At 39.3% G+C, this 22,314-nt stretch overlaps 1 protein-coding gene across 1 annotated transcript; it reads right to left on the bottom strand.

The window, feature by feature from the left end:
- Nucleotides 1-15,777: 15,777 nt before the first annotated feature.
- RTL4 (retrotransposon Gag like 4) lies at nt 15,778-18,387 on the bottom strand. Its single transcript, XM_025373518.1, has one exon. The coding sequence runs from the start codon at nt 18,161-18,163 to the stop codon at nt 17,231-17,233; it is 933 nt and encodes a 310-aa protein (XP_025229303.1). The 5' UTR covers nt 18,164-18,387; the 3' UTR covers nt 15,778-17,230.
- Nucleotides 18,388-22,314: the final 3,927 nt, after the last annotated feature.

Below are 22,314 nucleotides of genomic sequence, written 5' to 3'. Positions count from 1 at the left end.
CAGAGAGAAAACAGAATTTAATAACTGAACAGAGCCTCAGGGACTTGTGAGACTATAACAAAAGATCTAATATCCATGTTACTGGAGTCTCAGAGAGTGGAAAGAGGCAGAGCTGAAAATATACTCAAGGAAATAATGACTGAAACTTTCTAAATTTGGCATGGACATTACAGTACATATTCAAGAAGTTTAGCTATCCCAAACAGGATAAACCCAAAGGGATTCACTCCAAGAGACATCGTAGTCAAACTTTTGAAAATGAAAGACAGAAAAAATATTAAAAGCAGTAAGAGAAAAACAACAGTTTACCTAGAGTGGGGAAAAAATCAAATGACAGCAGATTTTTCATCAGAAATCATGGGGACAGAGGGAAGTGGCATAAGACTTATTGAATAATAATAATAATAAACTATCAACCATAAGTCCCATATCCAGCAAAATTATCTTTCAGGAACGAAAGGGCACTCAAAATTCTTAGATGAAGACAAAGAAAGAAAATTTGTTGTTAATAGACCTACCATAATAGAACTTTTCTGTTTCAAGAAGTTATCGAAACAGAAAGAAAATGATAAAAGAACATCTGGGAATGTCAGGAAGGAAAATAAATTGATATTGCATTAGATATTAAAATAATTATTAATTCTACAATAATAGTAAAGAAAGAGAGAGAAAGAGAGGAAGCCCTTCTTCTTTATGGAAGAATGTCAGCTAATAAATGTAGAAAGAATGGTAGAATTAGTAAGTTACCATTTTATATCACCCCAGTGTAATAGCAAGTATAAGCATATTAAGAGAGGTTAAAGCCATTGGGTAAAGAGTTGTTAGGACAGACAGTCAAAAGGTCTCAAGGTATCACCCCACATTTAATTTTAACTATCAAAGAAAAAAGATACATTTACAGTGTAGAGATCTGATAGATTCGCTACTTAACCATGAGATCAAACCCAGAATCAGCAATATAGGGACAAACCAACACTTTGGGCATTACCTATGTAGTGGCCTTTTTCAAAATATTTAACTTGAATATAGTCATGAAGAAACTATCAGAAAATTCCAGAATGTGGAATATTATACATTATAGAATAGACCTGGGCTTTTGGAAACTATCAATGTCATGAAAATCAAACTAGCAACAAAAATAGCAGGAGACTAATCAAGATTAAAATAAACTAAAGAGACTTCACAACTCAAATGCAGTAGGTGGGCTTCAATTGAATCCTGAATCATAAACAAAATTATTAAAGACAGTTTTAGGAAAAATGGAAAAATAAAATATGAAGTGAATAGCAGATGATACTATTGTATTAATGTTAAATTTCCCAAGTGTCATGTGGAAAAATCGATTATTTTTAGAAGTGCCTGTTGAAATATTTAGAGTTGAAGTGCCATGATATTTGCAATTTTCAGAGAAAGAGAGAGAGGGAGAGAGAGAGAGAATGGTAGAGACAGAGAAACCAAAAAAAAAAAAAACTTGCAAAATATTAAAAATTGGTGAATCTAGCTAAAGGGTTGTAGTGGGTTGAAGAGTGCCCACTGCCCCAATGCCCCCCAAAAGATATTTCCAAGTCCTAATTCCTAGTATCTGTGAATGTGAACTTATTCGGATAGTACGGTCTTTGTACATATAATTAAATTAAGGATCTCAAGATGATATTATACTGGATTTAGGGTGGCTAAATCCAATGACCTGTGTCATTAGAAGAGAAAGTAGAGGACACAAGGCACAAAGAATAAGGACATGTAGAGACAGAAGTGGAGATTAGAATTTTACTGCCACAATCCAAGGAAAGTCAGGAGTCATCGGAAACTGGAAGAGGAAAAGAAAGATACTTCTTTCTTATAAGGAGCTTGGCTCTACCACCACTTTAATCTCAGACTTACAGCCTCCAGAACTGTGAAAAAATAAATTTCTGTTCTTGTAAGCCACCAAATTTGTAGTAATTTGTTGCAACAGCCACAGGAAACTAATACAAATGTATACCAGGTTTACACCACACTTTCTTTCAGGCTTTCTGTGGGTTTGAATTTTTTTGTAATGGAAGAATTATCTCTTACTATGATAGGGTAAGAGTGAGACTACATGAGAAACAAATTATGTAGCACCTTTAATGATACTTTTCTCCCCCTGCTTTTTAAACTAGAGGCTCCATATGTTCACTTTGTCTTTGTTCCCACAAATTGTATAACTAGCTCAAATGTTGAAGGAGTGGCATTAGGATAGATTTCTTTAAACCTCTTCTACCTGTGGTCAGTATTGGTTAATGCAGGCCGGAATATGGGAGGACAAGAGACCCCTACAGGAGAGCCAAGGGCTGCATGCATAGCCTTTGAGCAAAGTCTCACAGGGGACCTTGATGACCTTGAAAGTTTAAAAACAAAACCATTCATTTCCTTGCATTGTTTGCTTTGTTTCCTTCTTGCCTTCTCAATCATATTGTAAGATTTTCAAGTCTCAAGACCTTGCCTTTCACTTCTTTGCATCCCTTATATTTTGTGGCATAGTGCTAGGCACAGGGTTAGGTAAATGTTCAAAGATTATTTGAATTGGGATTGTCATGGACTTAAGGGAGTGCATGAAACATGGGTGACATCAGAAGAAATTTAAGAATCTTCAATCTAGTCCTTCCTAGGTGCTAAAATGAAACAAAAGGACATCTCTGAAATTGAGATTCATGTCTTTTGGAGTAAAGGGAGAGAAGCAGAAATGCATCCCTGGTTGAGAAAGGGAGAGGCATTTATATGTTCATATTGACTTCTATCCATATGTAGTCTCCAAGCAAGACCATGTCTACAATAAGTCCCAAGAGATAAAAGAAGAATCCATGTAATGGGATTGAGAGTTTGACAAGAATAACCTATTCTGAGTATCAAGTTAAACGTCATTTCTTTTCCAAAGTTATCTGTGTTATTATTTCCATCATATGTTATATGGCGTGGGACCATGTATTTTTTGACAGAACCTCTACATATATATTTAAAATGTCTGTAGAACTTCTGTATGCCTTTTATTAATTTTTTAATGTAACAAACACATGGTGCTTATTGTGTGCCAGGCACTATTTTAAGTTTGCATAAATATTAATTCATTTAGTCTTCATAACAACCCTATGCAGAATAGGAAACTGAGGAGCAGACAGGTTAAGAAAATGGCAAATGGTTATGTGGTAAGTGAGAGGTAAAGCCAACGTTTGAACAAAGGCAGTCTGACTGCAGAGTTCCCCACTCTTAACCACTATATTTTGCTATCTTGCCATGTACTTGGCAAAGGTTCAGATGTTGATCATGAGAAAGATCTCGGGCCACAATTTGCCCCACAAACCCTATGCAGCCGTCTTACATTTGTTTATTAAGTAATGACAGGACTTTGGAGCAGAAGCTTGTAATCCTTTTGGAGGGTGATTGGCCTACACAGGGTCAGCCTGTATCTCCCCGGTGGGCCAAACAAAAACTCATGAATCCAGAAGACTCTGAAAAGCTTCTCCTGGCAGTAAAGCTGGGAATTTCTGTATTAAAGGATTAAAAGTGGGGCAGAGTGCATACTACTGACAGTTTTTGCCTAATACCACTACTACAATGTGGGAACTTTGTTGCTGTTACTAGGCATCTAACAACTTTTTGCTGTCACTACTCAAGTTGCTACAAGCAATTGGGATAAAAATAGTGTAGTTTCAATAGGAAAAATCAATGTATCAGACTCTTTGGTTGCAAAAGAGAGAAAACCCTACAAAGATTCCTTTTATAAAAAATTTTCATTAGCACACATGGCTAGACAACTTCAGGTGAACCTGGATGCAGTGATTCACGAAACCATCATCAGGATTTGATTTCTTCCTCCCTACCCATCAGTTGTGTTTTCTCAGAATGTCTCCACTCTAATCAAATGGGGTAGCCTCCTAATCAAAAGATGACTGTCATCAGCAATCAGAGCTACTCCTATGTCCTATTCCAATAAATAAAAAATCAGAGCCCTCTCCCAAAAAGTCATAAAATTCATTTCACTCTTGGAATAGTCACAGTGGCCAGGCAAAACCCATATGATGATTTACTTAGGCCTGGGTACCAGGTCTGGAGGCGAAATGTCATGCAGGAAGGTGGACTAAAGTGGGAAAAAAGTTAGACTTCCACATGAAAATTAGAAACCGTTGCGAAAAGTAGAATGCTTGGTGAGGAGGCAAACAGCAAATATCTCCCACAACCATACCTGGCCAATGTATTAGAGTCGTTTGATGCAGAAAGTATGGGCATTGATAAAGAGCACCAGAGAAACATTTATTCAGTCTATGAAAAATGTTGTAGATAAGTCTCTAAACCAAGACTATTTAATCCCATCAATTCATCATATATACAGAACTAATTCAGAAGCAGGAAACAAAAACTAGGGACAAATGGGCCATTTGAAACAGGAAATCTAGACAGTCAGATGTCCCAGGGTTTGATTTAATACTTTAATATATTATAAATTCAAGGTCAGGAAAGTTGTAAAGAACCAGATAGCAACTTTTTTGGCTTTGTGGGCCATATAACGTCATAGTATGAAAGCAGCTATAGACAATATATAAACAAATGGGTGTGGCTGTGTTGCAATAAAATTTCATTTATAAAAATAGGCAGTAGGCTAGATTTTGCCCATAGACAATAGTTTGTTGACTCCTGTTGTAGATAGATAGTAATGTACTATGTAGGAGTAATGTCTCTCGTAATAGATGTATATACATTTGAGTCCTCCCTCTAGTACTAGCTCTGTGTCCATTGTTAATTTCCTTTACTGTTATAAGACTCAATTTTCTCATCTGCTTAATAGGTATAGTAATAGCATCTATCTAAGAAGGTAGTGAGAATTTAAAGAGAAAGTGAACATAAATCAAAGGATACAATGCCTCACATGTAATGAATGGTCAATAAATAGTAGTTGCTACTTATTATTATAATTATTATTAAGCAAGCCAGTGTGGGAAAACCTTGTGAGCGCACTAAGAAAGAAGAAAAAAACTTCAATGTCAGGTTTAAAATATCAACTTATTACATCATATTCCAACTACATTTTTATTTTTATTATTTATCTTTTTTATTATACTTTAAGTTCTAGGTTAGATGTGAAGAATGTGCAGTTTTGTTATATAGGTGTACATAAGCCATGGTGGTTTGCTGCACCCATCAACTCATCACCTACATTCGCTATTTATGCTAATGTTATCCCTCCCCTAGCCCCCCACCCCCACATGTGATGATCCCCTCCCTGTGTCCATGTGTTCTCATTGTTCAGCTCCCACTTATGAGTATAACGTGGTGTTTTGTTTTCTGATCTTGTGATAGTTTGCTGAGAATGATGGTTTCCAGCTTCATCCATGTCCCTGAAAAGGACATGAACTCATTTTTTATGGCTGCACAGTATTCCATGATGTATATATGCCAAATTTTCCTAATCCAGTCTATCATTGATGAACATTTGGATTGGTTCCAAGTCTTTGCTATAGACTGCCATAATAAACATACGTGTGTAAGTGTCTTTATCGTAGAATCATTTATAATCCTTTGGGTGTATGCCCAGTAATGGGATTGCTGGGTCAAATGGTATTTCTAGTTCTAGATCCTTGAGGAATCGCCACACTGTTTTCCATAATGGTTGAACGAATTTACACTCCCATCAACAGTGTAAAAGCGTTCCTATTTTTCCACAACCTCCCCAGCATCTGTTGTTTCCTGAATTTTTAATGATCACCATTCTAACTGGCATGAGATGGTTATCTCATTGTGGTTCTGATTTGCATTTCTCTAATGACCAGTGATGATGAGTATTTTTTCATATGTCTGTTGGCTGCATAATGTCTTCTTTTGAGAAGTGTCTGTTGATATCCTTTGCCCATTTTTTGATGGGGGTGTTTGCTTTTTTCTTGTAAATTTGTTTGAGTTCTTTGTAGATTCTGGATATTAGCCCTGTGTCAGATGGATAGATTGCAAAAATTTTCTCCCATTCTGTAGGTTGCCTGTTCACTCTGAGGATAGTTTCTTTTGCCATGCCGAAGCTCTCTAGTTTAATTAGATCCCATTTGTCAATTTTGGCTTTTGTTGCCATTGCTTTTGGTGTTTTAGACATGAAGTCTTTACCCATGCCTATGTCCTGAATGGTATGGCTTTCTTCTAGGATTTTTATGGTCCTAGATCTTACGTTTAAGTCTGATGCATGTTGAGTTGATTTTTGTATAAGGTGTAAGGAAGGGGTCTAGTTTCAGTTTTCTGCATATGGCTAGCCAGTTTTCTCAACACCATTTCTTAAATAGGGAATCTTTTCCCCATTGCTTGTACGTGTCCGGTTTGTCAAAGATCAGATGGTGGTAGATGTGTGGTATTATTTCTGAGGACTCTGTTCTGTTCCATTGGTCTAAATATCTGTTTTGATACCAGTACCATGGTGTTTTGGTTACTGTAGCCTTTAGTATAGTTTGAAGTCAGGCAGTGTGATGCCTCCAGCTTTGTTCTTCTTGCCCAGGAAGAACAAAGCTTCCTGGGCAAGAAGCTTTGTCTTGGCTATGCAGGCTCTTTTTTGGTTCCATATGAGATTTAAAGTAGTTGTTTCCAATTCTGTGAAGAAAGTCAATGGTAGGTTGATGGGGATAGCATTGAATCTATAAATTACTTTGGGCAGTAAGGCCATTTTCACAATACCGATTCTTCCTATCCATGAGCATAGAATGTTTCTCCATTTGTTTGTGTCCTCTCTTATTTCCTTGAGCAGTGGTTTGTAGTTCTCCTCGAAGATGTACTTCACATCCCTTGTAAGTTGTATTCCTAGGTATTTTATTCTCTTTGTAGGAGTTCACTTGTGAATAGGAGTTCACTCATAATTTGGAATTGTGAACAGGAGTTCACTCATAATTTGGCACTGTTTGTCTGTTATTGGTGTATAGGATGTTTTTGATTTTTGCACATTGATTGTGTATCCTGAGACTTTGCTGAAGTTGCTTATCAGCTTAAGGAGATTTTGGGCTGAGACGATGAGGTTTTCTAAATATACAATCATGTCATCTGCAAACAAACACAATTTGTCTTCCTCTCTTCCTATTTGAATACACTTTATTGTTTTCTCTTGCCCGATTGCCCTGGCCAGAATTTCCAATACTATGTTGAGTAGGAGTGGTGAGAGAGGGCATCCTTGTCTTGTGCCGGTTTTCAAAGGGAATACTTCCAGCTTTTGCCTATTCAGTATGATATTGGCTGTGGGTTTGTCATAAATAGCTCTTATTATGTTGAGATATGTTCCATCGATACCTAGTTTATTGAGAGTTTTTAGCATGAAAGGCTGTTGAATTTTGTTGAAGGACTTTTCTGCATCTATTGAGATAATTATGTGTTTTTTGTTGTTGGTTCTGTTTATGTGATGGATTATGTTTATTGATTTGCATATGTTGGACCAGCCTTGCATCCCAGGGATGAAGCCGACCTGATCCTCATGGATGAGCTTTTTGATGTGCTGCTGGATTCGGGTTGTTAGTATTTTATTCAGGATTTTTGCATTGATGTTCTTCAGGGATATTGGCCTAAAATTATCTTTTTTGTTGTTGTTGTGTCTCTGCCAGGCTTTGCTATCAGTATGGTGTTGGCCTCATAAAATGAGTTAGGGAGGATTCCCTCTTTTTCTGTTGATTGGAATAGTTTCAGAAGAATGGTACCAAACTCTTCTTTGTACCTCTGGTAGAATTGGGCTGTGAATCCATCTGGTCCTGCACTTTTTTGGTTGGTAGGCTATTAATTATTGCCTCAATTTCAGAACCAGTTATTGGTCTATTCAGAGGTTCAACTTCTTCCTGGTTTAGTCTTTGAAGGGTGTATGCATCCAGGAATTTGTTCATTTCTTCTAGATTTTCTAGTTTATTTGTGTAGAGGTGTTTATAGTATTCTCTGATGGTAGTTTGTATTTCTGTGGGATTGGTGGTAATATCCCCTTGATCATTTTTTATTGCATCTATTTGATTCTTCCTTTTCTTCTTTATAAGTCTTACTAGCAGTCTATCTATTTTGGTGATCTTTTCAAAAAACCACCTTGTGGATTTGTTGAATTTTTGAAGGGTTTTTTGTGTCTCTATCTCCTTCAGTTTAGCTCTGATCTTAGTTATGTCTTGTCTTCTGCCAGCTTTTGAATTTGTTTGCTCTTGCTTCTCTAGTGCTATTAATTGTGATGTTAGGGTGCTGATTTTAGATCTCTCCTGCTTTCTTTTGTGGGCATTTAGTGCTATAAATTTCCATCTACATACGGCTTTAAATGTGTCCAAGAGATTCTGGTATGTTGTGTCTTTGTTCTCATTGGTTTCAAAGAACATCTTTATTTCTGCCTTCATTTCGTTATGTACCCAGTAGTCATTCAGGAGCAGGTTGTTCAGTTTCCATGTAGTTGTGCAGTTTTGAGTGAGATTCTTTATCCTGATTTCTAATTTGGTTGCACTGTGGTCTGAGAGACAGTTTGTTGTGATTTCTGTTCTTTTACATTTGCTGAGAAGTGTTTTACTTCTAATTATGTGGTCAATTTTAGAATAAGTGTGATGTGGTGCTAAGAAGAATGTATATTCTGTTGATTTGTGGTGGAGAGTTCTGTAGATGTCTATTAGGTCTGCCCGGTCCAGAACAGGCTTCAAGTCCTGCATATCCCTGTTAATGTTTTGTCTTGTTGATCTGTCTAATATTGATAGTGGGGTGTTAAAGTCTCCCTTTATTATTATGTGGGAGTCTAAGTCTCTTTGTAGGTCTCTAAGAACTTGCTTTATGAATCTGGGTGCTCCTGTATTGGGTGCATATATGTTTAGGATAGTTAGCTCTTCTTGTTGAATTGATCCCTTTACCATTATATAATGGCCTTCTTTTTCTCTTTTGATCTTGGCTTAAAGTCTGTTTTATCAAGACCAGGATTGCAATCCAGCAATCCATGACTTTTTTTTTTTTTTTTTTGCTTTCCATTTGCTTGGCAGATCTTCCTCCATCCCTTTATTTTGAGCCTATGTGTGTCTTTGCACATGAGATGGGTCTCCTGAATACAGCACACTGATGGGTCTTGACTCTTTATCCAATTTGCCAGTCTGTGTCTTTTAATTGGGGCATTTAACACATTTACTTTTAAGGTTAATATTGTTATGTGTGAATTTGATCCTGTCATTATGATGCTAGGTGTTTATTTTGCCCATTAGTTGATGCAGTTTCTTCATAGTGTCGATGGTCTTTACAATTTGGCGTGTTTTTGCAGTGGCTGGTACAGGTTGTTATTTTCTATGGTTAGTGCTTCCTTCAGGAGCTCTTGTAAGGCAGGCCTGGTGGTGACAAAATCTCTCTGCATTTGCTTGTCTGTAAAGGATTTTATTTCTCCTTAACTTATGAAGCTTAGTTTGGCTGCATATGAAATTCTGGGTTGAATATTCTTTTCTTAAGAATGTTAAATATTGGCCCCCACTCTCTTCTGGCTTGTAGGGTTTCTGCCAAGAGAACCACTGTTAGTCTGAAGGGCTTCCCTTTGTGGGTAACTCGACCTTTCTCTCTGGCTGCCCTTAACATTTTTTCCTTCATTTCTGCCTTGGTGAATCTAACAATTATATGTCTTGGGTTTGCTCTTCTTGAGGAGTATCTTTGTGGCATTCTTTGTGTTTCCTGAATTTGAATATTGGCCTGCCTTGCTAGGTTGGGGAAGTTCTCCTGGGTAATATCCTGAAGAGTGTTTTCTAACTTGGTTCTGTTCTCCCTGTCACTTTCTGGTACACCAATAAAATGTAGATTTGGTCTTTTCACATAGTCCCATGTTTCTTGGAGGCCTTGTTCATTTCTTGGCAGTCATTTTTTTTTAATCTTGTCTTCTCACTTTATTTCATTAATTTGATCTTCAATCACTGATATCCTTTTTTTCCGCTTGATCAAATTGGCTGTTGAAGCTTGTGTATGCTTCATGAAGTTATTGTACTGTGGTTTTCAGCTCCATCAGGTCATTTAAGCTCTTCTCTACACTGGTTATTCTAGTTATCCATTCGTATAACATTTTTTCAAGGTTTTTAGATTCCTTGCCATGGGTTAGAACATGCTCCTTTAGCTCAGAGAAGATTGTTATTACTGACCTTCTTAAGCCTACTTCTGTCAACTCATCAAACTCATTCTCCATCCAGTTTTGTTCCCTTGCTGGCGAGGAGTTGTGTTCCTTTGGAGGAGAAGAGGGGCTCTGAATTTTGGAATTTTCAGCCTTTTTGCTCTGGTTTCTACTCATCTTTGTGGTTTTATCTACCTTTGGTCTTTGATGTTGGTAACCTAAGGATCGGGTTTTTGTGTGGATGTCCTTTCTGTTGATGTTGATGCTATTCCTTTCTTTTTGATAGTTTTCCTTCTAATAGACAGGTCCCTAAGTTGCAGGTCTGTTGGAGTTTGCTGGAGGTCTACTCCAGACCCTGGGTATCACCAGTGGAGACTGAAGAACAGCAAATATTGCTGCCTGATCCTTCCTCTGGAAGCTTTGTCCCAGAGGGGCACCTGCCTGTATGAGGTGTCTATCAGCTCCTGCTGGGAGGTGTCTCCGTCAGGCTACACGGGATCAGGGACCCACTTGAGGAGGCAGTCTGTCTGTTATTGGAGCTCAAATGCCCTGCTGGGAGAACTGCTGCTCTCTTCAGAGCTGTCAGGCAGGGACTTTAAGTCTGGAGAAGCTGTCTGCTGCCTTTTGTTCAGATATGCCCTGCCCCCAGAGGTGGAATCTAGAGAGGCAGTAGGCCTTGCTGAGCTGCCATTGGCTCCACCCAGTTCGAGCTTCCCTGCTGTTATGTTTACACTGTCAGCATGGAACCACCTCCTCAAGCCTCAGCATTGGCAGACGCCCCTCCCTTCACCAAGCTCCTGTGTCCCAGGTTGATCTCAGACTGCTGCGCTAGCAGCAGCAAGGCTCCGTGAGCATGCGACCTGCCGAGTCACACATGGGAGGGGATCTCCTGGTCTGCCCATTGTGCAGACAGTGGGAAAAGCGCAGTATTTGGGCAGGAGTGTACCGCTCCTCCAGGTACAGTCACTCAAGGCTTCCCTTGGCTAGGAAAGGGAAATCCCCTGACCCCTTGTACTTTCTGGGTGAGGTGATGCCCCGCCCTGCTTTGGCTTGCCCTCTGTGGGCTGCACCCACTGTCCAACCAGTCCCAATGAGATGAACCATGTACCTCAGTTGGAAATGCAGATATCACCCATCTTCTGCATCAATTTTGCCAGGAGCTATAGACTGGAGCTGTCCCTATTCAGCCATCCTGGAAGAAAATCCCCAACTACATTTTTAAAGTAATGTGCTTTGTATCATGAATTTCAACTCAGTGAAGACACCTGTGGCCTTCAAGGAAGAATGTAAAATGACTTTTTTTCTCAAGGTGTGGACAAAACCCAGAAAGGCCAAAAAGTTTTTGGAATCATTTTTGTGAAGTATTAGTAATAAAAAAGAAAATTGTATCTTGTTCAAATTTATTTAGTGCCCACACCTGGAATGCTGGGTACATTTGTGATGATTGTCATTTGCTAAAGACAGCAGAGCTGGTGAAAATTTGGAAAGGGCATGATGGGTGATTACTGGTCTAGATGGGTGAATACATGAGCATACACTAAAAAGATGAGGACTTTTCAGCCTAGTACACTAACTTGGGAAGGACAGGTAGTATAGTAGTGAAGAATATGGCTTTTTCTGTCTGAGAGACCCAAATATGAATCCTGGCTCTACAACCTATTAGCTAGTGACCTTGGACATGTTACTTAAACTCTGTGAGTTTACTTGTTTTCACCTGTAAAATGAGAATATTGATAGTGCATTTCTCATGAGGCTATTGTGGAAATTATGCACATAATTCCACCACTCTTATACTTGGGATATAATAAATGCTCAGTAACTTATTATTTCAAGACTCTAAAACCATGTATAAGGTGACAGCATCAACACAGACTCCTTCATATCCTGGAATAATTGAATGGAATGAGGGATGCCTTTACATTATACATAGGTGAAGTTAATGCATGTAAAGGGAAGTCTGATTTAAATGGCAGGTATTAAACATGTGGTCTCCATTGCTCCATGAGATGTTACAGGCTGAAAACAAGTAGACTTAATAAAAAACTCATGGATGATATAATTATCATAGGCAATTAAGGGAAACATGATGTTTGATAGTTGTTCCCAAACTCACGGTTAATGTCCAAGAGAACAAGGCTATCTTCTCATAAATTCTCATCAGAGTCAGATTGTTAGACCGGATATTCCCTGAGGTTGACACCATGAAGGGAGTTCTCAAATTTAAATGGCTAACTGCTATCTGAATTAACCAAACTCTTATTTTAATATAGATTTTCCAATGACCATGGCAGATAACAATAATCAGAAGACGTTGAAATTGTCTGCTGGCATTCCTGCAGCTACTATAAACATCATTTTTCAAAAAGACTCAATGGCTTTGTATGAAGAGCTACTGAAATATAAAGCCTTTATGTTAGTCAGAAACCTTTGTTAAAATACTAACTCAACAAGCAAGAGCCTACCCAATCAGATAATGTAGATTCAGTGTATTTTTAGAGGTGTCAAGGAATTTTCCCCACCTCATTAGAAACACAAATGAAATTACAAATTCCTAGAAGGCATTGATTTATTTCATGCTTCCTTTATAGGCTGTTGTTTAGAACAAGAGTTTCAATCAGTGGCTATGTGAATACCAGTTACTCAAGTAGCCTCTCTTCATGAAGTGGTTATAGGATGTGTAATTGAGCAAGTTATGGTAATCAGGAAGGGTGTGAACTAGAGAGTTTCCCTCTTCTATCAGAGATCACAACGCTCTGGCATCAAAAAGATACGCTTTCAAATTCTAGTTCAACCACTTACTGCTTGATGAATTTGGGAAGGTTGCCTAACTATTCTAAACCTTAGTTTCATCATCTTTAGATTGAATTTATAACACCTATCTCATAAAAGTGTGGTGAGCATTAAATATCAGAAATGGATATTCCATCTTTCAGTGATGTGGTATTTAAATAGGCATTATTAATAAAGCTTTCAGCACAGTGCCTGGCATAAAGTAGGCATTCACTAACTATTAGTTCCCTTTCCCTAGATGTCCCCAACCCACATTTCATGTCTAAAGGGATGAGTGTTCTATGTATAGGGAAGACTAAAATTCTACATAGTCTTTCACTGGGTTACCGTGAAGCAAATGTGGTTTTTGGAATACAGTCACAACTGACTTATTACTGAGTTGGTTAGATAAGAGAACCAGGGCCATCTAGAGTAAATACTAGAAATCAATGAGCAGGAAGCAAGTCCAAACAGACCTAAGAATCACAGCCAATACCAGGAAGTTATACCAATAGGCATGAATGCTCAAAACCATAGTGGCTGTAAATGATGGGACAGTGTGGTCTGGGTACTAAGACAAGTTGACCAAGATAGTTCTCCTGACTCTACTAAATGGTGTAACTCACTTCTGGGACTCTTGTTTTTGAAATGTGGTCAGTGACTCTTGCCACAAGATGACATTGAAGATCCATGACACTAAATTCCCTTGAAGGTTTTTCTATTTGCTTGGCCAAATGAAGTTTGGACCATCATAGGGAGGGAATGAAATGGCCACCAATGTGACAGGGCTTTACAGATATGAAACAAGCGCCCAGAGCCCTTTTAAGGGCATGAGATGTTAGATTTTGCCTAGATGGTGGTAGAAATTCTGTATATCCTAAATTATTTATTTTGCTTCAGAGATGACTATTGTGGTCATAGGCAAGAAGGTGTGAAAATCATCATTCTAGAGATTATCTTCTAGAATTAAAAAAAAAGGTGATGTTTATTGTGTCATCCTGGATAAAAGTAAGGAAAGTGACAGTATGGGTCTTGTGCATTGTCATATGGACAGAATGGAGGTGATGAGAATGAGGCCAATCATACACTTCTCCCTCTCTAACGATGCATTTCAGTGGCTCATGTCTACTGCCATGTGTTAAGTTTCCTCCATGATAGATCATTCTGACAGGTAGACTGAAATCTGAAATATTGTAAAAGGCAATTGCTTATGGCAGGTACCATGCTTCTAGATGTAAGTGAAGGTAAATGCAGAAAGTGAAAACTGTAGGTATTAAGAAATTTTATTACAGCTGTAGACAAATGAGGGAGATAAGGGAAGCTGGCTGACTGTTGAGGCAAAGTTCGCGGGGAGGCCAATGTTCAGTGGACTCACTATGATTCACACTATGGTGCTGACTTTGCAGAGTGAGAATCTTATTTTCTTCAGTGTACTCAGAGGAGATTAGAATCAGGAGGATTGGTACTATTTAAACCCACAAAAACTGACGTACAAGCCAAACACCAATTTATTCAATTATAATGCGAATTAACTCAGAAATAGGTTAGAACACTCGTGTCAGCTGGTTAGCAAATTTTCTCTCCCTAACAAAGTTTATAAGGGAAACTAATTACAATCAAATTACTTTGAGAGCATGGGATCAGAGCAATGGAGTTAGGTGACCATCTTAATGGCTGACACAAATTGGAATGGCCATTGCAGGGGTGGAGATGCCAAACAGTCTGCTGGTCAACAACTCATCTCTGAATCTAGGGGGATTACCAACGTTCTGTTTAACTTCTTGCTTTTCTGTGCTCCATGAATACTATTCTCTTGTTAAGAAATTCTTCTTCAGACTTACCATTAAATGATTAGATTATATCTTGCTGGGTGGCATCAATATATAGCAGACCTGCTTCCTTAAAAAACAACCTTGTTTGGATCTGGTGGTTCCCCAAGCCTTTGCAGTTGCTGACTCCATCTTTGAGTAGGTTATATCTCATCTGTTCTCTGTAGATTCTAAGTAGTTTCACTCTCAGAGGAATTCACATAGCTATTATTTCTTAGGACACACCCTTGTAATCCTCTTTATGCTAAATCATAAGTTATTCTAGTTGAAGTGAATGGCATATAATGGATGGTGTCACTATAACAAAAATTTTGAATTGGTAAAATGGTTGCTAGCTAGTAGGCAGTAAAGCATTATTCCAGCATCCCATTCATATGCTCAGTCTGGCTGTTGGATTGTATTTCACAGTGTACAAAAGGTCTTTGATTTGGAGCACCTCAACAAGGGACACCCAGAAGTAGAGGGCGAACTGAAGTTCATAGCCCTGGATTGGTTATGTTTTCTGAGAGCCTATGAAGTCTGAAGATTTCTAAGGAAAGAAGGTAATGTTGCTACAAAGAGAAAATCCAAATAGGAAATAAAATGATGTATCTTTGGGAAAGAACCCAAAATGATGAATCTTGGCCCTAAAATAAGGAAAGGTTGTTGATTAAGCCAACTGAATGCCCCTATCAGCATTCCAAGACTATAATGGGTTTGGTAAGGAAAGTGACTAGAGGCCATGAGGTTGGTCCTTTATTATAGAATTGATGGAGGTAGAACAAGATACTTCCAGGTAATTTCAGAGTCACTCTAAGTTCAATAGCTCTACTTGTTAGAAGATCTCATACAATCCCAGTACTATAGTCGGAATTTCTTAGCATAACTGGAATATGTTCACTCAGGTCTCTGTTGTGGGAGCGTATAATGTGGTTGTACAGCGAGCCATTGTTAAAGGAAACCCTTCGTGAATGCAAATAAGAATTGGTATAGTGGCTAGCAAGGCACAAGGTGAAAATATCTGTTTGTTGGTACTACGGAATCAGAGTAGTAAGGTCCTAGCTGGGTTTAAGTATTGTCAAAGTCAGCATAATTCTCCAGAAACAAAGCCAAAGTACAATGGCATTTCATGTTCTGAGAGGCCTTGATGGTTGCTAGGGAATATGTGATTACTGATATTTCTCCAGGATATACATTTTGGGGACATACATCAGCAACAAGAAGCAGGGAACAGAGGGCTGGTAATTACCAGCAAACAGTGATCATCGCTGAATAGTTTTAACATTTTAGGGAGTTGTGCCTTTCTAGCATAACACTCCTTTTGTTCAGAAGCATCAAGAATCTATACACAAAGCTGGTGTGTACCAAGAATGAAACATAAGCAATAAAACCCTGATTTCCTGAGTTTCATGCACAGATGGTTTTAATGTATGTGCCCCAGGATTTTTCAGATGAGATAGCACAGGAAGTTGTTTGCCATTCATTGTTTTTTAAGATCCTCAATTAGATGAAGGACCTCAGAGGTGGTCCATAAAGGTAGAGCTCAATGGCAATGAGTAGTAACCCTAGATGGTGACTATATTGAGGCCTCTAGAGTCAGAAACTACTGCAGGGTGTGGCTGTCAGTCTTCAGTGGAGATTTATTTGGCCGGGTCCCTTGTCCAAGGCAGCAAGGACATGCTACAGACACAGTAATTATGAGACATCGTTCCCAACTCTCACTAAATACCTTTTGGAAATCCTTATCCTAGAGCATATTGACTTGGCTATAAGACATGCTGGAACCTCAAGTTGTTGGAGAAGAGAAGAGTAAGCTGGAATTGGTGGGCTTGGCTAAAAGAATATACCTGCCTGATGGGCTAGTTTGCAAAGAAAGGGACCAACAATTCCAAGCAGTGTTGAAATGCCCATTCAATCTGGTTTGTAAATAGCCAGGAGATTCTGTTTGTTGGGAAAGCATGAGTCTTTAGATGGAAACAAAATGCATAGCTTTATGGGAGGGTGGCAAAGCTGAGGTTCCAGGAAGGTTGATTTATGCTGAAGGTAGATTCTAGTCCATAGGTGAAACATGGTCCACGCTCTAGGAAGAGAATATTAGCAGAATAATGGAATGTCATTTGGACTTCAGTCAAAGGTCCTAAGCCAATAGAAAACTAAGATACAGACCAATAAAGGTGAAGGTAAAAGTCTTGAGCTCATTTCTAGGCACATGAGATTCAGGATTTTGGCCACAAACTCAACCCAGATGTCACCCATTGGTCAGGATAAGGTTCCCAATGTGCTTCCAGAGTTATTTTCATTGGCTTAGACTGGGCAAAGTTTTGCCTGCAGGTTTTTGGTACTCTTGGAGAATTAATCTCAACTGCAGAAAGTGCCTGTGAATTGTTTTCATCATTCTTGGGTTAGGTTTGGTGAGGGGTAATTTCCCAATGAACAAGATCTGATTGTTTAAATTCCCCAAAGCGTGTCAGTTCATAACTGCCTCTAAAGTGGTGTCACAGTTCCCCATCCATATTTTAAAAGTTAATGCAGGATATAAATCGATAAGGCTGGGAGTGAGAGGGATATAAGTTTAAAAAGTGACTTTCCTGGTCTCCTCTTACTGGTGAGCTGTGTTATTTGTCGTTGCTGGAGCTCGAGAACGTTTGGCAAGGCAATCTCTTGTGAAGTGACCAGATTGGCTGCAGTAGAGGCACAACTGAGTTTCTTGCTGGCGGGCTCGTTTGGCTGGGGTGAGAGGCAGCTGGCCTTCTCGCAGTTGTATAGGCCCTTTCTTGGGTGGTGGATCTGTGGGGCTAAAGAGGGCTTGGTGCTGGATCAAGGAAGCCAACAATGGGAGCTGGGTCTCTGACTGTAGGAGCTCTGGCCTGTCACTGTGTTTCTTGTCCAACTGAATGCACTGAGTGATCAGGTCTGGTAGATTGTCCATCATATCAGTGACACTCTCTTCATCCTGGTTGAGATCATCTACTGCCTTTTCGAACTGCCCATTCTGACTGGTTTCATTACAGATCAGATTTTGAGCAAGGAGCTGGAAAGTAGTAGGGTCCTGTTGAGAGGAGTTGTCCCCTTTGTCAAACTTAGCATTCATCAGAAGGTTCATTTCCTGTTTTGTGGGTTTACCAAATGACTGCTGGAACTCAAGAATACAATTCTCATATTGCTTCAGTAAGGTACTCTTGTCAGGCCCAGATATGATTCCACAACTTTCTAACTGCTGAGATAGGTAATCAAAAAAGAGTTTGATCTGGGCATCATTTGCAAGATTAGAGATCTGGAGAGCTGTCAAGTAGGTAGTCACCTGAGTGAGGAACTCTGAGCGATTGGCAGGGTCACCATGAAACTGGGTGAGATGCTCGAGTGAGTTCGGTACAGGCATCACTGTGGTGGCCAGGGCAGGCATGACTTGGCCCCTTTTAGCAGTATTCTCCGTGGTTGGATGCTGCATTTGAGGCCGCAGAATCAGATTCTCTCCCTGAAGAAAGGAAGGTTCTACCTGCAAGGTAGGTGGTGATTTTGTGCACTTCTCCATTATATCTCTTGGAATCAGGTGGGATTGAGTAGAATTGAGTACTAGTACTGGAAACCAGTGGAGACAGTGGATTTGCTCTGTGATCAGAGAGGCAGTGTCATGAGCAAGTAGCCAAAGTTGTTAGCTGTGAAGAAGACACTAGGAGATGCTAACAGCTGAGTTGGAGAGACGCCAAAGAGTGTTGTCCGCCACTCAGTGTTGCCTCTTCTTCAAGGAAAAGGCCAATGTTCTGCATATTTGGAAGAAATAAATTACCTTAGAACACATAAAGGACTTGGGATTAAGAAGATATATACAACCATCACAGTACCTTTCTCTCCTCCCTCGTTTTCCTTGTAATATAAGGGCAATTTACCCTCTGACTTAACCTTTTCTCTAAAGCAAGTTTGGTCAACCTGTGGCTGGTGGGCCACATGCAGCCCAGGATGGCTTTGAATGCAGCCCAACACAAATTTGTAAACTTTCTTAAAACATTATGAGATTTTTTGTGATTTTTTTAAAAGCTCATCAGCTATCATTAGTGTTAGTGTATTTTATGTGTTGCACAAGATAATTCTTCTTCTTCCAATGTGGCCCATAGAAGCCAAAAGATTGGACACCCCTGCTAAAGTATCTTTTTTCCATCAGAGAGTTAAAGAATTTGACAACCCAAAGTGATCTCAGGAGATTATCCAGGCCAAATTCATAATTTTTCAAATAAGAAAACAGAGACGCACAGAGGTAAAGATGTTTTCCCAAGGTCACTCAGCTAGTTAATATCACAGCTGGCATGCTCATCAGGGCTATTGTCCAAATGGCACTTCCCCCAAGACCATAAATGTGCTCATTTGCATATACTGCTTGGACATGATGGTTCATGCACCTGGCTCCTCAAAATGTGATCTGGGAACAAGTGGCATTGGCACTACCAGAAAGGTTGTGAGAAATGCAGAATCTTGGGTCTCACCCCAGAACTACTAAATCATTTTTTCACACTTTCATAAAATTCCCAAGGTGACTAGAATGTGTGTTAAAGTTTGAGAAATGCTGCTGTAAAGAGCACTTAGTTTGAATTGGAATAATCATTGGTTGGACTTGACCGTTAGTGCCCCAAGCCTAGCCTGCATTGCTGTGGGGGATATGATTGCTGTGATGGCACTTAATCCATGTTTTCTATCTTTCTAGTCCCTGTCTGAGGTCACAATTTCTTGCCATGGAAATGATTAAGATAGCACAGGCAAGACTAAGAGGTAAGGTTAAGAACCTAGCAAACAAGAACTGAATATTCTTAAAAGTAAAAAGATCAAAATGTTCAGCAGTCTTTCCAGCATTGATAACAAAAATAAAGCAACCAGTAAAAGTTAAAAACAACCCCAAACATATGGCATAGCAGTTGAACTATTCTAAACTTCAATTCCTCTCATTGCCCTTTCCTTGTGTAGCATACTATTTAAATATATTTAAATTGTCCACGGGTGGGAAAAAATGATGTATCATTGAATCTTTTTAAATGTAAGACTTGATTTCCCTAAGTTTTATTTGATGGTTCATTTTCTCTAGACCTATGAAAAAATTACTGGAAGACAAATCTTATAAGATTGGAGGCCACAAACAGGAATCCAACCACTAGTATTAAACAGTTGGATGACCTTAAAGAACTCATTTAGGTCTCGGTTTCCTTTTTTACCTAATGAGGATTTTTTTTGTTTTTGTTTTCGTTTTTTTTTGAGATGGAGTGTCACTCTTGTTCCTCAGGCTGGAGTGCAGTGGTACCATCTCGGCTTACTGCAACCTCTGCCTCCTGGGTTCAAGCAATTCTCCTGCCTTAGCCTCCCGAGTAGCTGGGATTATGGGCACCTGCCACCACACCCGGCTAATTTTCGTATTTTTAGTAGAGACAGGGTTTCACCATGTTGGCCAGGCTGGTCTCGAACTCCTGCCCTCAGGTGATCCCCCTGCCTCAGCTTCACAAAGTGCTGGGATTACAGGCGTGAGCCACCGTGACCGGCCAGGATTACTATTTTGCTTACCTCAGAAGGTGGTTATATCAATGAGATAACAGATTGGTGCTCTGAGTGGCAAAAAATGAAAGATTTACTTCCAAAATTTTTCCAATGTAGATGAAAAATGCCCGGTGGAGAGGCTCTGCCTTTATCACATATTGCCAAAGTAGGGAGATGCTATCATACCCTCCTTTTTTTCTTCCTTTCCATATCTCACCCTTCTAATTTCCTGATCTGTCTTCCAGACATCTTCCACTTCCCAGATGTCCATCAATGAGTTCATTACTGCCATTCCAGCTAGGTGTCAACTGATAGCTAAGATGTTGTTAAATAAGGGTTAATGATTGGCCTTTCCAGGCCACGCACAGACGGTGGCTCATGCCTGTAATCCCAGAACTTTGGGAGGCCGAGGTGGGTGGATCACGAAGTCAGGAGATCGAGACCATCCTGGCCAACGTGGTGAAACCCTATCTCCACTAAAAAAAAAAAAAAAAAAAAAAAAAAAATTAGCTGTGCGTGGTGGCACGTGCCTATAGTCCCAGCTACTTGGGAGTCTGGGGCAGGAGAATCGCTTGAACCCAGCCGACAGAGGTTGCAGTGAGCCAAGATCATACCACTCATTCCAGCCTGGGTGACAGAGCGAGACTCTGTCTCAAAAACAAACAAACAAACAAACAAAACAAAAAAGATCTTTCCCAGAGCAATTACAGTTCATTCAAACTTTAATGTCATAAGAATCAACTCAGACCCAGTCCCTAGCAATTCTGATTCAACAAGTCTGGGATGGATCCCAGGAAACTGTATTTTAACAAGCTGGCCAGTTGATTTCTGATGTAGGTGGCTCTTGTGCAAAGCACTGTCCAGATAAATCTCAAAGAATAAAGCATTATTAGCAGTATCACAAAGAAGTAGGTATGGGGAGGGGACATATTTGGAGGTAGAAGATTGACTTTCAAATAACATAGAATGGGTGGTACACTATTCTACCTCCACATCAAGCACACAAAGAGCCCACACTGTCCTTCACTACTGCTCATCTCTCCCACGTGGTAGAGTTCAACAGTTAAGGATGTCACTTCTAAACTCAAAGTGACTTGGTTTGATCTATGAGCTGTGTGATTCTGAGCAAGTTATTTAGCCTCTTTGAGAATCAGTTTCCAAATTTTAAAATAGACATGATTATAATACCTGCCTCATAATGTTATGAAAATTAAATGAGATGAAGAGAGATTAGCATGGCTTCATGTATATAGCAAGTTCTCCATACATTTTTTTATTTTTGAGACAGTCTCACTCTATTGCCTAGGCTAAAGTGCAGTGGCATGTTCATAGCTCATTGCAGCCTCGAACTCCCAGGCTTAGGTAATCTTCCCACCTCAGCCTCCCTGGTAGCTAGGACTACAGGCACATACCACCTTGCCTGGCTAATTTTTTTTTTTTTTTTTAAAGATGAGTTTTCAACACTTTGCCCAAGCTGGTCTTGAACTCGTGGGCTCAAACAATCCACCTTCCAAAATCCACCCATTTCGGCCACCTAAAACGCTGGGATTACAGGCGTGAGTCACTGCACTCAGCATCCATAAATGTTAGCTATTATTATTATAGGTCCACAAGCTGTTATCTGACTATGTTTTGGAATTTAAATTTTTTCAGATTTTTAGAAAGGTAACATGGAGTATGTACTGCTTATTATATAATACCTTCAGCGATGTCTAGGAAACATCCCATCCCATAATTAAGCCATTAACATTCCTGTAGGAAAAAAAAATGTCTGAATAGTCATACTAAAAAGGATAAAGACTAAGTGCATGACAATTCAGGTCAAGTTTTGCTGTCAAATGAGTTTTGGCACCAAATTAATGAAAAAAAATTGCTTCCATTTTACAGAGCTTTATGATTTCACAATTGAGATAAGAGATTACACGAACATTTACATTATTATAACAATGTCCTTTGATTAGAAATGTGAGATTTTAAATTTTCCTTCCTTTCCTTGCCTTCTCTTTCCTCCACTCTCAGAAGTTCCAGAATCTCTGTTGAGTTCTGTTGCTTTACAGAATTATGTATTCAAGGTGGCACAGCATTCAATTTTCTTAATTATGTAGCACTGGTGAAGCACTTGCTAAGATTATGAGCATTAGCCCAAATGCAAATCATACAATGGCACTG

This window comes from Theropithecus gelada, chromosome X (assembly GCF_003255815.1).
Source record: "Theropithecus gelada isolate Dixy chromosome X, Tgel_1.0, whole genome shotgun sequence".
NCBI lineage: Eukaryota > Metazoa > Chordata > Mammalia > Primates > Cercopithecidae > Theropithecus > Theropithecus gelada.
Note: the sequence above shows the minus strand (reverse complement) of the source record. Positions and strands in the feature narration are given on the sequence as shown.